Source organism: Antechinus flavipes, chromosome 6, assembly GCF_016432865.1.
Source record: "Antechinus flavipes isolate AdamAnt ecotype Samford, QLD, Australia chromosome 6, AdamAnt_v2, whole genome shotgun sequence".
NCBI lineage: Eukaryota > Metazoa > Chordata > Mammalia > Dasyuromorphia > Dasyuridae > Antechinus > Antechinus flavipes.
This window is the reverse complement of record NC_067403.1, coordinates 74,639,671-74,655,702: the sequence shown is the minus strand read 5'-3', so window position 1 is coordinate 74,655,702 and position 16,032 is coordinate 74,639,671. Positions and strand designations below refer to the sequence as shown.

General features: G+C 33.7%; 1 protein-coding gene across 2 annotated transcripts in view; it reads left to right on the top strand.

Moving 5' to 3' along the window:
* The window catches only part of NR3C2 (nuclear receptor subfamily 3 group C member 2), a 377,266-nt gene that overhangs the window by 318,998 nt on the left and 42,236 nt on the right, over positions 1-16,032 (top strand). For both annotated transcript variants that reach the window (XM_051965553.1, XM_051965552.1), the window contains exons 7-8: positions 7,528-7,658; positions 12,179-12,336. In XM_051965553.1, the coding sequence (XP_051821513.1) occupies positions 7,528-7,658; positions 12,179-12,336 (289 nt within the window). The remainder of the gene's footprint in view (positions 1-7,527; positions 7,659-12,178; positions 12,337-16,032) is intronic.

The window sequence follows — 16,032 nt, the reverse complement described above, 5'->3', positions numbered from 1 at the left end:
CTACTTCTTTTTTTTCTGATACAAACAAAATAGTTGGCAGAGGCTTAGTTTATAGAAGTTTAGATGAATAGAACTCAGTCACCATGGAGAAAAATAAAGAATATGAATTTATTAAGCCAAAGTGTATTACAAAGTATTACAAACAAAGTTTGGGACATTTGAGATACAAATATAAGCAAGGAAGACAGCTTCTAAAATCCTAGAGATCTTATATATTAATGGAGAGGCAACACATAAAGCAAAGATATGAAGAATACTCCTATAGAGTAGGCAAAGAAAAAGAAAGAGACAGAGACACACAGAACAAAGACAGACACAGAAAGAACAACTATGAGCAAATGCAGCATTTCATATTTTATAATGAATAGGGCCCTACACTTAGAGTCAGGAAGACTGGGTTTATATATTGACACAGGTGCTTACTGTGGGCAAGTCTGTCTCTCTGTAACTCGTTTCCTAATCTTTACATAAGATGTTCGGACTTGTTAACGTTCTAAAATTCCTTCCATGAATATATTTGCAAGTCAGATAGTGAGCACACACTGTTGAATCATACATTTAATAGTTAGAGAAAACTCTTATGTTACCAACCCATCAACCTTTATGATCAAAAGACCTAAGGATTTCAGGATGCCAGCAGGGTGATTTATTCTATTTCTCAACTAAATTTACTAACCATTTCATCTCAGCATGTGGAATATCAGAAAAATTTAGCATAGAAATAAAACAAATGTCTTGTATGTTAATTTTAAATAGTATTCATTATATATGCCTGTATTAGTAGAGTGGCAACATTAGCAAAAGGTTAGATACCTTGAAAGTGTGAGGCAAGCGTTATAATATAGATCCAGAGGAATGTTAAGTGATGTGATTATTAATGATGGCTGAAAAGATGTCTGCTTTGTGGCAAATGATTATGAAAATCTATGACAGATAGGACTCTGTTTGCAGTGTCCTGAATAAGATTATAAAATCATTATTTCTAGATTGAAATAGAAGTGTATAAGTTGTTTATGTTTTTATTATTAAGTTTATTATTCAGATTTTAAAAGCTGCTTTTAACAAAGGCATGTATTATGTGATATGATAGGCATATCAAAAAACTATGTGTGATGAAATTTATGAGATCCCTAAATGATATTTTTCTTAGCATGGATCAGTCATCTGAATTTAACAAGAGGAATTACAAATCTGTGAAAATAGTCACATTCTTTAACTTCTCTCCCTATCTTCCCACTGACTGCTGACATCTTAAATGCATTAAATGAAAGAATAAAAGCACTTCTTTGAAAAAACGAAACCAAATTGCAAATTAAATTCCAAGAAATTGAAATTAGCACTGGGGAGAAATTGTCTAGTACATGTTAGGGCATTATTTGTAATTAATTGAGGAAAAACAATTTACTTTCACCCCTTCTCACAGTAGCAGTCTCTTTCTGTGACCAGGGTATTATTCATAGGTACTAAGTAATAAGCCTTGTGTATATTTCAGAAATACCATATTAAGGATCCTTTGAACTACCCATTTTTATAAATGAGGCAGTTACCTGGAATTAAATAAAGTACTTAAAGTGGTAGAAAGTAGGAATTGGAATAGTTCCATGTTCCCATGTCTCCTCATGAGCTACTTACCCACTGAAACAGAAGGAAAACTGCATTCATCTCTCAAACTCTAGTTCTGGTATTAAATGAAATAAGACACTAGACAGGAAGTGTGACAATGAAAAATGGCATTCTCTGAGGGAGGAATTACTTTTTTATATATTTGGTGGGAGAATATTTTCCCAAGTAATAAAAATTCATTTTTTAAAAGTGAGCAGTAAAGTGGATTTTAAGAATGAACTAGGTTTTTTTCTTTTAAAATATAGTATAAATTAATATACATTTGAATTCTGACTCATGAGATTTGAACTCAGGAAGATGAGTCTTTCTGACTTCAAGCCTATCATTCTCTCCAGCAACCCTGACAAACATAAGATCTTAGAAACAGAAAGAACTTTAGAGTAGAAACGATCAATTTCCTGCGGTCCACGTTCTATCAAAGTGACTCTGGATAGAGTTGAGGGAGTTCATGAACTTGGATGGAGAAATTATCTATTTTCATTAATCTCTAACAAATTTAGCTCTTCCTTTAAACCTTTAAAAACATTGTTCATCAAAATCTCATAAAAATGAGTATCTCAAACTATCTTTATATGTACTTAAAAAAAATAAAAATTATTGTTCAGAAAAGGCTTTATCAGATTGCCAAAAGGGTCCATGACACAAAAATGATTGAGATCCCCCAACCTAATTCAACTGCTCATTCCATACAGGAATCCACTCTACAGCAATCTTTGCCAGGTTGTTGTCCAATGTCCTTCTGAACCTTTTAAGCTGAACACTTTTCAAGGAAGTCCATTCTGTCATTTGAACAATTCAGCATTAAAAAAAATTTTCCCTTTTTGAGTTTACTTATTCCGTTTACACTCACTGATCCTAGTTTTTAAGTTAGAACAACAGAGAATATCTTTTTTGTATCAAGTCGTTAGTTCATAAACTGTTGAATGGACATAATATAGATCTTTATTTCATAAGAAAAAGCCTTAGGATTCATTACTGATTCCATCATCGCCTTCTGACTTTATAAGAGTTCCAACAGACAGTCTTTAAGATACAGAAAAAGTAGCAGAGCTTGTAGCTGAGGCCTTCACCACCTGAGGCCTGCATGAAGATATCCAGCCTACACATTCAGGAAACATAGGCAAATGAAACAATCATTTATAGTAGCGCTTCGCTGTAGGCCAGGGGATAAAGAGAGACATTATGATGACGCTAATAGATGGTATTTATATAACATTTTTAAGGTTCACAAAATCTCTGCCTACGTATGTGATCTAATTTGATAATGTATTTGCTCACCAGCCACCTGCAGTGGCCCTTTTTCCTCTATAAAAATCCCTGTAGGGTATTTTTTAGTAAATTTATGTGAGCCTGCTTGTCAATTTGGTTTTAAAAATTGGATTTATAAAATATTAATGTAAACTACATTGGAGTGTATAACAAATCCTAAGAAATACATGAGTACAATACGTGAGTATAAATGAGAAATAATCTGTACAGTCAATTAGCTATGTTCCTAATTCTAAATTCACCTCCACATGAGCCCTTGGCCCCAAGCTGGTGCAGGGCCTTGGACACTGCACATGATATCAGACACTGCCTGCTAACAGGCCCCAAATCCTAATACACCTGAGTAAGGAGCATCTGTGATTTTCACCAGTCCACATTATTGTAAGCCATTATTAGGATATCCCAGATATCTCATTATTGACATGCATAATTAAAAGTTAACTAATAAAGACAACATGGTGCAATGGATAGATATCCTGCCTCTGCTACTTAACTTGTATGATTTGGGACAAATCACATCACTTTTCTCTGGGGCTCAGTTTCATTGTCTGCAAATAGAGGGAGTTGGACTCAATGAGATTTGTTAGTTGCTGAGTCTCTGTAATATATAGATAAGACTTTACTACACAAAGGATATCTATTTTGTGATTTTTGCCTCTTTTAGATTTCTGGATTGATACATAAAGAAATAACATGTGACAAACTCTTTTAAAGTCAATAGAAATTCTGGTGCTAAAGACCTGTTGCAATTCTTTAGAAATATATCCTAATGTTTTATATGATGCATTGCTTATTGTCTTAGGAAAGGGAAAAGGGAGGAGAGGAGATAGAATTTGGAACTCAAATTTGAGTCTCAAATTAGAAATTGGCACTTTTTTAAAATGTTAAAAATGAGATGATTTAGGCTAGTTCCAATGATCTTGTGATGAAGAAAGCCATTTGCATCCAGAGAAAGGACTGTGGGAACTGCATGTGAATCACAACATAGATGCTGATTTTTTGTTCTTGTTTGCTTGCATTTTGTTTTCTTTCATTTTTTTTCCTCTTTTTGATCCGATTTTTCTTGTGCAGCATGATAGTTATAGAAATATGTATAGAAGAATTGTACATGTTTAACATATACTGGATTACTTGCCGTCTAGAGAAGAGAGGTGGGGGAAAGAGAAGGGAAAAATCTGGAATACAAGGTTTTGCAAGGATGAATGTTTGAAAATTATCCATGCATGTATTTTGAAAATAAAAAGCTTTAAAATGTTAAAAATTGGTTTTGTATGTAATTAGGGGAAAACAAAATATTATTTAAAAACATCCCTTCTAAAACACCAATTAAAGTAGCTGCTAAACACTGAATTAGTCTTTAGTAGTTAATTGTACTGCACAAAGTTAATAGCGATTTGATATATGTTGGAGAGCTTATTGGCTAACAAATCTTTAGCCCCATTAAGTGAACTATAAAATAACATCCACAAGTGATTCCTGGAAGTAAAGTCCAGAATCCTGTCCTTACTATGAATGAATAAAGTAAACACCATCAGAAATAATAACAAGATCAAAGCTTAAATGAGCATAATACTTCTCCTCCTGATATGCTTTGCTTTATCAATAGAAAAAAAATCTAGCAGGACTACTTTTTAAAATGTCAAAAATCAGTAAGCTGAATTGATTTCAGTGTTTAAATTGAGGTCATTTTTATCATAAGCCATGAGGCTGTGTGCATATTATTTTCTAAAAAGTAAAATAAAAACATAACAAACTAGAGACAGGGACCATCTGTTATACTGACCGTGCAACACAATGTTTCATTTACTCAAACATAATGATGAGGTTTGTAGGATCAGCTGTAAAGGTTGGGACTTTGCAGCCTTGTCCATTTTGTATGTGGAAAGCATCATATGGAAAGCCTGAGGATATTAGTCTCTAAATTCTAATTTTAAACATGTGTCAATACATTCAGTTACATATTTCCATTAATACATAGGAACAGTTAACATAGACTTTAATCACCCTTATTAAGGTGCTTTATATAGGAGCCAATCTTGCTATTTCAGAGAGACCAGGGTTTTTTCTTAACAAAGAAAAAATTCATCAAAGTATGTGAAATTAGTATATTTCAATATTTCTAGTTGATCTTTCATATGCTTCCCCTTCAATTTCATCAAATCTTATTTATTTAAAACAGTACTCATGATCTTGAACATTATGCTATTCAGAAATTGATTAGAAAAAGAAGACATAATTTCTATTCTTTTGGAGCTTAAATTCTAAGGAAAAGATGTTATTAACATATACCTTCAGGGCAGTGTGGGATTTCAGTTTTTGTTAACATAAATAAGAGAAAAATAAAATAAGTTTTTGGGTAGGGATAGCTTAAAATATTAAATAATATCAATTTACCAGTGCCTCCAGCTTTTTAGAGATATATTTCAAGTCGATATAGTACATATTCATCTAGTAAGAAGTAATTAATTGTTATTCCTCAATAGACTTTTATTGTGTTATATATGTATCAAGCTATTAGTGTGTATGTATATATAGATACATATGTAAACATATGTATATGTATACATACACACACACATACCATTCAGCAAGAGTGAACACAGTATTTGCAAAATATAAAATGGCAGATTTATGAATGGGTGCTACTTTGGGGAAATGCTGTGGTTGGTCATTCAGAAGCAGAGAGTCGCCTTCATTCTTTTTCAGACTCGCTACTCTTTTTAATAGGCAGATGTTTTGCTACACTGATCTTTCCATTCCTTTATAATATAGGCCATAAATCTGCAGTGGTCATAGATTTAGTTTTATTTTTTATAAACTGAGCCATAAAATTTTTGCTTGTTTTCCAGAATTCAATTTAGATCATTTAGTCCAGGGGTTCTTAACTTGAAGTTTTTAAGCTTGTTTAAGAAAAAGAGAGACTGACAGCTCTCCGTATTAGTGGTTTCCATTATTAATTCCGTATTTTTAATTTTCTGTATTTAAAAAGATGATACTGGGGGGGAAAAGTGCATAGGTTTCACCATAGAGCCAAAAGGATTCATATTACAGAATAGGTTAAAAATCTCCGATTTAGTTCAGTTTCTTCATTTTATATATGAGAAAACTAAGACTTAGGAATATAAAGTGATTTATACAAGATATCACAGCTTCTTAGAGTACTTAAGCACAGATTTCCTAATTCATTTCTATGGCAGTGATTACTATACATAGCTACTTTCCTTACTGTTCAGCATCTTTTTACTTTATTCTACTATTCACAATGATGTCTTCGGTCATTAAAAGAATGAAAGAGAGATTAAATATAAACAACAAGGAAATAGGCTGTTTCTTTGAAATCAAGTGCCTCTAAATCCATGCTAACCAGCTAACAAATACCAACCATGTCAGGAATTTTTGTATCTTGAAGGTTATAGAGACAGTAGCAAAATAACTCCTGCCTTTCAAAATCTTACCATTTAAAAAGGTTGAGAACTTGCCTATCTTTAGATTAGTACAAGGTAAATGTTGGAGGGGACATTCTGGCAGGTGGGTGAGGAAAAAGGAAAGTTAGGAAGTATGGGAAGAAAGGGAACAAATCCTAGGGGGAATGGGAGTGGTAAGGAATAGGAAGAAAGCTAATTTGGCTGTGCTTTTGAGTTCAGAGAGAGTAGTAGTGTTTGATAAAGCTGGGGAAAAAAAATGTGAACTGAATGGAAAGAAACTTAAGTGACAAACAGATATAAATAGTTTATATTTGACTTGAAATGAATAATCAGATCTGCAATTTAGAAAGGCCTCTGTCTGCTATTTGGAGGAAGAATTGGGATAGGCAGAGAATTGAAGTGGGAACCCAATTAGGAGATATATTTCAGGAGTCTAGTGAGAGGTGATAAGGACCTGATTTTGAATGAAAAGAAGGAACTTTGTAAAGATATTACAGTGGTGGAAATGACTTGTGAGAAATGTTATGGAGGTAGAAATGACACGATTTGGCAAATGACTGGGTATGTGGCATAAGTGAGGAATGGAAAAGGACAAAGAGATTAATGAACCTGGATGATTCAGCTCTCATTGAGAAGAGTCAAGTTTGGAGAAAAGGAAAATGTGGTTAGTTTTGGACATATTATGTATATTTAACTTAAAATATTCAATGAGTTGGCCATTGTTATAGGGCTAGAACATAAAAAGAAGATCTTATTATTTAGTTTGATCCAAAATATGGAGCTTACGCCCAGTCTGCATCATGTGTAACTTATTACACTTGCCCCCAACATTCCAATTTTAAGACCATCTCAGTAGCACAATCTGAATTATTATTGAGAACCCCAAGAGGTTAATATTGTTCAAAATAAGTTAAAATAATGGCATTAGCTGAAGAAGAATGATTTGGGGATTTTGAGTGCTGTCTCAAGGCCTAGGAATAGATGTCACCACCATTTTTTGTCTTTAAAGAGAATGGCAAAGAATTTTCTCTTAAACAATAGCTCTTCTGTCAGCAAAAGATTCATCTGCTCTATATTGAGACGGGAAGAAAAACTCTGACTCAGAACTCATTTATGACATTATCTTGGCTAGTTACATTTTGGCCTGCTATTCTGGGTTTTATAATGAAGACTAAATCCTAAAGACTTTTTTTCCTTTTTTCTTTTGCAGAGAGAAGATGCGACAGTCTGCCATGTATGAGTTGTGCCAGGGGATGCACCAAATCAGCCTTCAGTTTGTTCGTCTTCAGCTTACATTTGAAGAGTACACCATAATGAAAGTGTTGCTTCTCCTAAGCACAAGTAAATTGGTGTCCATCCCAGGACTTTTTTTTCTTAATTTCTTTTTTTGCTTCTCTGTAATACAATTCTCCATAGAACAAAATTTATGAACTTGGCATTTTGCTCAATTTTTTTAAAAAATTATTTTAATTTATTTTTTAAACATAAGGAGTGAGATGAGAGGCAGTAGGTAGTACTGGCATATTTCAAAGTGAAGAGAGGAAATGAACCTAACTGACTTATTATTATGATGCCCTCAATAGAAATAGGGAAAATTGGAAGAAGGAGAAAAAGGATTTAAGATTTTCGTGTTTGAGATCTCTATGGGATATTCAATTCAAAAGGTCCAGTGGATCACTGTTATTAGATTAGAGCTGTCATTTGGAAAAAAGAAAAATGAAGTTAGCTTTGGACATTATGTATACTTAATTTAAAATATCCAATGAGTTGGCCATTTTTATAAGGCTAGAGCACAGAAAGGAAATCTTACTGTTTAGTTTGATCCAAAATATAGTGCTTACCTTCACACTGCATTATGTGTAACTTGATACAGTTCCTCAATATTCCAATCTCAAATACTAACTCTAAATTTGTAGCAATCATCTTCCCTCTCATCCTTAGTTTTTTTAATCTGTAACATGGACATTTGGACTTAATAATTCTCTGGGAATCATCCCTGGAAACCTTTCAGGGCCTGAATTCAGGAAAACTGAGTTCAAATCCAGCCTCAGACACTTGTTTTCTGTGTGACTCTGGACAAGTCATTAAATACTCTCTTTGTCTTAATCCACTAGTGAAGGAAATGGCAAACCACTCCAGTATCTTTAGCAAGAAAACCCCATGGTTAATATTGGCATGCTGTGGTCCATGAGGTCCCAGAGTCTGACGCAACTGAAAAACAATGAGGTCAAAACTATTTTCATAATACTGAGGCATTATTTATCTGTTAAAATACGCCTCCCTTTTCCAATTACATAACTGTGTGAGGCCAGATTTTCTTCATACACTTCAGCCAAAATGACACATCACAACAGACTAAATGAAGAAGCAGATATGAGAATCCAGCTGTCTTTTATTAAGCCAAACTTTAAAGAGATGCATTTAAAAAAAAGTGCCACTCTTCATTTTTTATTTTAGAAAATAGTTTTTCATTAAAATATGTTATTTTAATAAAATCAACAATTTTTAAATGTATCAGTTTTAAAATCTAATATAGTAAATCTTTAGAGAAATAACCCACAATAACAAAATTTTTTAGGGTTTCTCAATTACTTTTAAGACTAAAGGGCAATGAGACCAAAAACTTTGAGAACTATTGGATTAAATAAACTATATGGTACCTAGAAGAAAAAAAAAGTGTCCTGAGAGATCAGTTAGCCTAAGTATCTCATTTTGCAGAAGAGAAGTTCCCAAACAGTAATTTATTTGCACACAGTCACCATCTGAACTCGGGACCTCTTATTCCAAATCTAGGCTTTTTTTCTTTTCTTCATGCAAGAAATACATTACATTCCTTCCATAATCTTTCATGTCAGCCTCAAGGACAGATAGTCTACTAACTTCTACAATCAAATTTCATGTTATTTAGACTCTATCTGGTAATGCAATAATTTTGTGGACTTTTTATCTAGCTGTAGTGCCAAAGTCTTAGAACGATGATTCATGCTGATTTTAGTTTTAAGATTACAACCTCCCAAATTACCTACTCCTATTTCCTCCCTTTTTCCTTCTTGCCTTCCTCCTTCTTTCCTTCCTTTTCTTTCTTTCTCTCTCTATCTCTTTCTCTCCCTCCTTCCCTTCCTCTCTCTTTTCCTTTCCCTCTCTCCCTCCTTTTCTCTCTTTCTCTGTCTCTCTCTGTCTCTCTCTGTGTCTCTGTCTCCATTTCTCTCCCTCTTTTTCTCTTCCTCTCTTTCTCTTCCTCTGTCTCTCCCTGTCTTTCTCTCCATCTCTCTCTCTCATATACACATACTTAGCCTGCCTTGTTTCACCTCTATGATTCATTGATTCATTTTTTTAACCTCCAGTTATAAGAAAGTTTTGGGGGAAAATGCCAACATCATAGATTAATTGAATTTTGAGTGAATTTCACTGTGTGTGCTGTGTCTACTCCTTGACCTAGACTATTTAGTCTAAGTGAGTTGTCTTTGCCGCTTTCTCATATAAACTGATGCAGTCAAGAATAGACAATACTATCATTGTGGTGCTTACTATGATTATTATTCTTGTTTCCTAAAATTTAAGTATCACAGTTTTTAGATAAATAAAAGTAAATGACATTAAACGTTTCACAAAGTTTTTCATAATAATCTATGGAAGAAAGCATGAAAATATTTCTTCTGATTTGGAGATAGTGAAATCACATAGCAATGTAAAATACATTTAGGAACATTTTATTTGATGATGACATCATTTTTCTTCTTCTGCATGTAGAACAAAGCAGATATTATACCTCGATTTTTTTTCTTCTATGCTCTTCTCCAGCCCATAGATTTTTGGAAGATTTCCAAAAGCAAGTCCCATTGCATTTAATAAGTAAAATCAGAACTCTGGGCTGACATCCAGAATGTGATGTTTTGCTCAAGTCCTCTTTATTTATGGGTTTATTTCAATTTTTGGAAAAATCTGGCTGAGAAATAGGATACATTTTAGTTTTAGCCATAAAATAAAAGTAATAATGGGTGTGGGAATGAGACCAGACCTGTTATTTCATGGGTACAGGCAATCCCCAATGAAGGGACTCTTCCTTTCCATTATAGATCAGTACCTGCTCTGCAACTCATAGTCATGAGTTGACTGAGACCCAAATGACCTGCTCAGGGGTCACTCAGAAAGGATGTGTCAAAGGATGCAATCCCAGGGCTTCATGAGACTAAATATTCTGTCCAGTACACTATGTTGCCACTCATAAGTAGCAATACTTAACTTAAAGTTTAATAACTTCAGAATCCAAGTAAAACAACCCTCAAAAATCTAATGGCTTAAGAAGAAAGCCTGTTTTGATTTAAGCAGATTTGACAAGCATTAATGACCTAAAAGACAGTAGTGAAGCTTGTAGTAAAATGTAAAATGTAAAAAAAAAAAAAAAAATCCAGATGATGTTACATTTAATGTATCTGTGAAGGAAAGCTAGTGGAATTTTATACTATGAAGAAATAAGCCTCAGTACAGACATGTGTGATTTAGACCTCAAGATTCTTTTTATATTAGTATTTGATTTGTGCAACTTTCCAGTGCTTTTCTAAAGACTGGACCTAATTTTAGAATTCTGGATAGAAATTGGCTTTACAGTTTTAGTCAACCGACATTCTCCATTATTACTTTTCAGTAGTAACCACAGAATTGATGGGTATGTTAACAAATGCTTGTTGACTGAACGACTTAAAGAAATAGAGAATTTATTTTTAAAAGTATTAATTTTATGAAAAGGTTTTTAATATATTGCTCATGAGTCCTTCAGCAATACGGGCAGTTGCTATTAAAAGATTTTGCCATACTTTCTCCCCTCCTCTCACTGGCAGAACATGAATTAATTTTAATCAGGAATCAAAAGTATAGTGTTTTTACATCCAGAAATGAAATCATTAACAGTCGCAGAAATATATTTGCAACAGAACACCCATATATATTCTGGATAATGATTTTATTTGGGAATTTCATGGTGTGCCTGAGCACCAGTCTCACATGCTTAAAATGTGTCTAGTCTTTAGTATATATTTGATGATATAAGTGAATTTATAACAGGTCTTCAGACCTTATATAGTCAATACATGAGTATAAACCCATCGTTAGTCACTTTTTAAACTCAGGATCTAACCCAAATGATATCATGAAAGCAAAACATAACTTAAACTGAGGCATTTCACTTTAAATACGAACTAGTGTATAAAAATAAATAAAAATCTATTATATTCAGAACTTTGACAAAGATGTACTATTCTATGATTTTTTAAATTTTCTTGCACCATTAAATTTGCTTTAGGAGAAAAAAAACACCTTTTGAGCAAGTGGTTCATCCTCCTCCAAACCTTCTTTCTGTGGCTCATGAATTTACCTGTTGCCAGTTCATAAGATTGCTAAACTGTGTCTTTGTGAGAGATTGCAGCATCCTCCCACGTATCGTGAAATCAATCACTGAATGGAAAGGGAATGCTCTGAGAAGACATGCTTATCACAGCCATAATAATAATAATAATAAATATATTTCTTAGGGGTGGGGCTCGATAGGACAAGTAGAGATTTTTAACCTTTGAAGTATGGGCACTCAGTTAAGTGGCAAGGATTTGTAAAATGCTTTGAAAATAAAGAATAATGTGATTCAGTATGTGTGCTCTTATATATCATGCATAATTGCCAGTATATGAATCTTAAGTATCTAATTATGTTTCTACTTCAGTATCATTCATAATATTCAATATTCATCTAAAAAGGAGTGCCCAGAGAGTTTAGAGCATTTATATGAATTAATTAATGTTTTACATATATTAACTTGTTAAATTTTAAAACAATGTAATGTTTTATCATATCCGTGTTTTTCAACACAGTTCCCAAGGATGGCCTCAAAAGCCAAGTTGCATTTGAAGAAATGAGGACAAATTACATCAAAGAGTTGCGGAAAATGGTAACAAAATGTCCAAGTAACTCTGGACAAAGCTGGCAAAGATTCTATCAGCTGACTAAGCTACTGGACTCCATGCATGATGTAAGTTTAGTTCATTAATTGGCTTTTAAAACAGCAAGCTGGTAGTGATCTGTTAGTGCTATATTAACATTTTGGAGACATTTGAAGAGCTTGTAGAAGGATCGAGTTTATAATTTTTCATATAGGAATAGACCAGTTCACAAGTACTAAATGCTGATTAAGAAATTTTCATTTCGATAAATTTGAAGGAAGAATAAACCACATTGACAGCAGTGGGTGCGGTTTTGTTCTCTTTAGAACAAGATCAGACAGAGAACACTCCACAGTGTTCGGACCCACAGAGTGCCTTTGGTCATGGACCTCCTTCACATTTGCTACAGGTGTTAGATCAAATTTCACATTTTTTATTTGCAATTTAGGGAGTATTTTGTTAATAAAAATGTTTGCTTTAACATTGAATAAATAGTTGATGGTCTGGCAACTATTAATCTTATAACTCAATCTTTGAAAAAACATTATTAATGGTTTGGAGCCAACTTATATCACCCCATTTTTGCCAGATTTTGAATCCTATGTTCACTTGTTATATTGACCGCTTTCCTTGTCTTCTAGAGGTAGGAAGGTTGATTTGTATATTTTGGTTCCTTTTTGATATCACATCTGTAGGTATCAGGAGCTTTATTTTTCCTAAGGGACTAAATATAAGTTAAAATAATCTACTCTGTATAACAGAGGTGGTATTAAAAATGATTTTTGTTTCACTTTATGTGTTGATCCTTAGATTGCGATTTTTAAAAATTGTGCACAAATAGTCATTTGATTTCTCTTATTGGTGAAGCCTTGGAATATTTTTTTTTAAGATTTCATTTCAGATCTATTAACAAACTGAAATCTGTTTATGTTATTTACCCAGAGAATTTTTTCCCAGAAGTTTTTTGTTACTTTAAAGTGTTGATAAGCTTGATGATAGGCATGGAAAATTACTACTGGTAGTTTTTGCTTTAGAAGGGAGGTTTCCTTTTGCCAGAGAGATGACTTCAATTGAGTGGTGCAGAGCATCATGAAATGAAACAATGTCATTTCAGTCGAGTTATGCCAGATATTCAAGGGTACTTTGGATAGATCTTGCTTCCTTTCAACTTAATATATAAACATGATTACAGTGTTAGAAATGTTTTTAGTAATAAATAATAAAAAGTTTAGTAATTATTTGGTGAATTATTTTCCAAAGAACATGATTTAATAGTAGATCTTTATGCTAGATGATGGCAAACAATTTTCTGGAAGAAAATAAAATTTTTTTCTCCATGGTACATTTTTGTGTTCATATAAAAGTTAACAAAGGGGAGGGAAATAACATAGTGCAGTCAGAATGTTGTTTAAACAATAGATTGTCTAGTTATAAGAATTTTCTTATTGTGGATGTTGCTTAAATTCCTTTTAGTGTATCTCAGGATGAATTTATTGTATGTTCAAAAATTCATTCCTTCTTTGTGCCAGCACAAGTGAATTGTAAATCTAAGCTACATACCTCCAGGTAAATAGCACTATATTCTTAGAGCCAATTAATATGTTAATAAATGATATATAACAAAGCAATTTTGCATTTAATTAAACTAATCACAGGAACTGAGGAATGTAACTCCTTCTTAAACCCCAAATCTTGCAGAACTTTTGTATGAGTGAATCAGCATGTCATTTCTTATTTCTGTGATATGAATTGGGACAGTTAAAGAGAGCTATCTCATTTCCAAATCCAAGTCATTTTAAGGAAACAGAAATACATTTTGGCCTTCTAAGTTATCTTGAGTCTTCTATTTATTGCCTTACTACAGACAGAATATGGGGAAATGCAGTATAAATCTAAAGGGACTTCTCTAAGGATCCTATTTACTCAGTATTACAAGTGTCATGTACAAACCTGGGGTCTCTCAGCTTTTGTCTATTGTTTTATTTAACAATGATTTTAGGTGCTGTGACCCAATCAAATCCTTGACCTGGGGCTTTCTGAGAATTTCACTTGGGCTCTCACCTTTCTGCACATAGAGATATTTACTACATGGGAAAAGGGATGAAAGTACCAAACTTCATGTGTACAGACACAACTATACTACAATTCTTTCTCATGCTGTGGTTGCTATTTAGGCAGAAACTCATATACTCTAAGAATTTTTCATGCTAGTTATAGACAATTCAACAGAAGGTGATTTACTACTTTATTAAAAAGTTTGTACATGACCATAGAATCCAGCTGTGGGATCATAAACAAGTCACTATTCCCATAGCACAGTGATATTACATTCAGATACCACAACTTATTTAACCATTCCCCAATCAATGGGCATCTACTCTATTTCCTATTCTTTCTTACTCTCAGACTCAGTTTCTTCATCAATAAATCAACAAATATGTAATAACCCTTGTTGAATGTACCTCATAATATTGTGTAGAGCCTTATTTGAGACACTTTATAAAAGGTACTGTTCAAATCTATCAACCATAACAAAGCTTCTAAATAACTATCTTATACCCAAAAATTTCAAAAAGCAGAAAACAGTTGTTCTCAGAGGTATGACTGTGTGTCACGTATGAAACATTACAAATGTTAGTTTGATAAAATACCTCTGATACATGGTTATCATTTTCTAACTCTTAGTTTCAGGTTTCATTTTTCATGGCTATAAAAATCCTATTACTTAGCTACTTCTTAGCTACTTTCGTTTGTTCCCAGGGGTCAGGTTCTATTTTTTATATGCTTTGTTGAGTGGCCAGTATAGTTAATAAATGCTAAGTGGTAATAGAAGTATATGGGGTGTTTAGGAGAACCAGCACCTGTAGATAATGGCTCACCACATCCTTTTCAGGGCTGCTCCTCACCTTTGGTGTCTACCTGATTCACCCAGCTCCCACCTGTGGCTCCAAGAAGCTGTAGCATGTACAGTAGCCACTCCCCACTAAGATTCTTGGCTGGATAACCACTAGCCTGCAACCTATCAGGGAGTTAAGGGGCTCTCTGTCTCGAACAGGCAAGCGCTTCCTCTGGCAGAATGGCAGATAAGAACGATTTGTCCCAACAGCCATTGAGATGGAACACGTAGAGCTTGGTCATTATTGAAGATGTCCAGATCATCCCTTAGCATCTTTCCTGACTTTTGTCCTACCATTGGACTCCAGTAACTCTGGAAGAGAGAGTGAATGCTAGTCTGCCTTATTCAAGTCCAATTCACTCTCAAACTCAGACATTAGCCCGTGATGTTATTGTTACTCTTCAAAAATGAAGGAAAAACATCATAATAATAAATATAAGCTTTGTTCCTCCTATGATCGTTTCCACCTGGAATCATACCCTTATATTTAAATTCATTTCAGTAAATTAAATTATAAAAACTCATTATATTACATATCTCTAGCATTAAATTACATGAACCACTGTCCTCAAAGAACTTTCAGTCAGCTTGGAGAGACAATATTTATGAAGAATTATACAAGAAAGGCGGAAGAATATGATTGAGTTCCACTTGACAATATGGTCAGCAATCTGTATCTAAAAGGTCATCTGGCCCAACCCCTCCCCCCCCCCCCCAATAATGGGAATCTCCTAGAGGTAACGCTCCTAGCCCAGCTAGTCAGTGGCACAAAGAATGACCTTTTCCTACTCTATCACTTCATTGTAGATGTTCAGAGAGAGAGACAAGCTGCTTGTTTTATGCCGGACTGTGTTATGCTGGTGATCAGAGAACGAGTGCCTAGGAACAT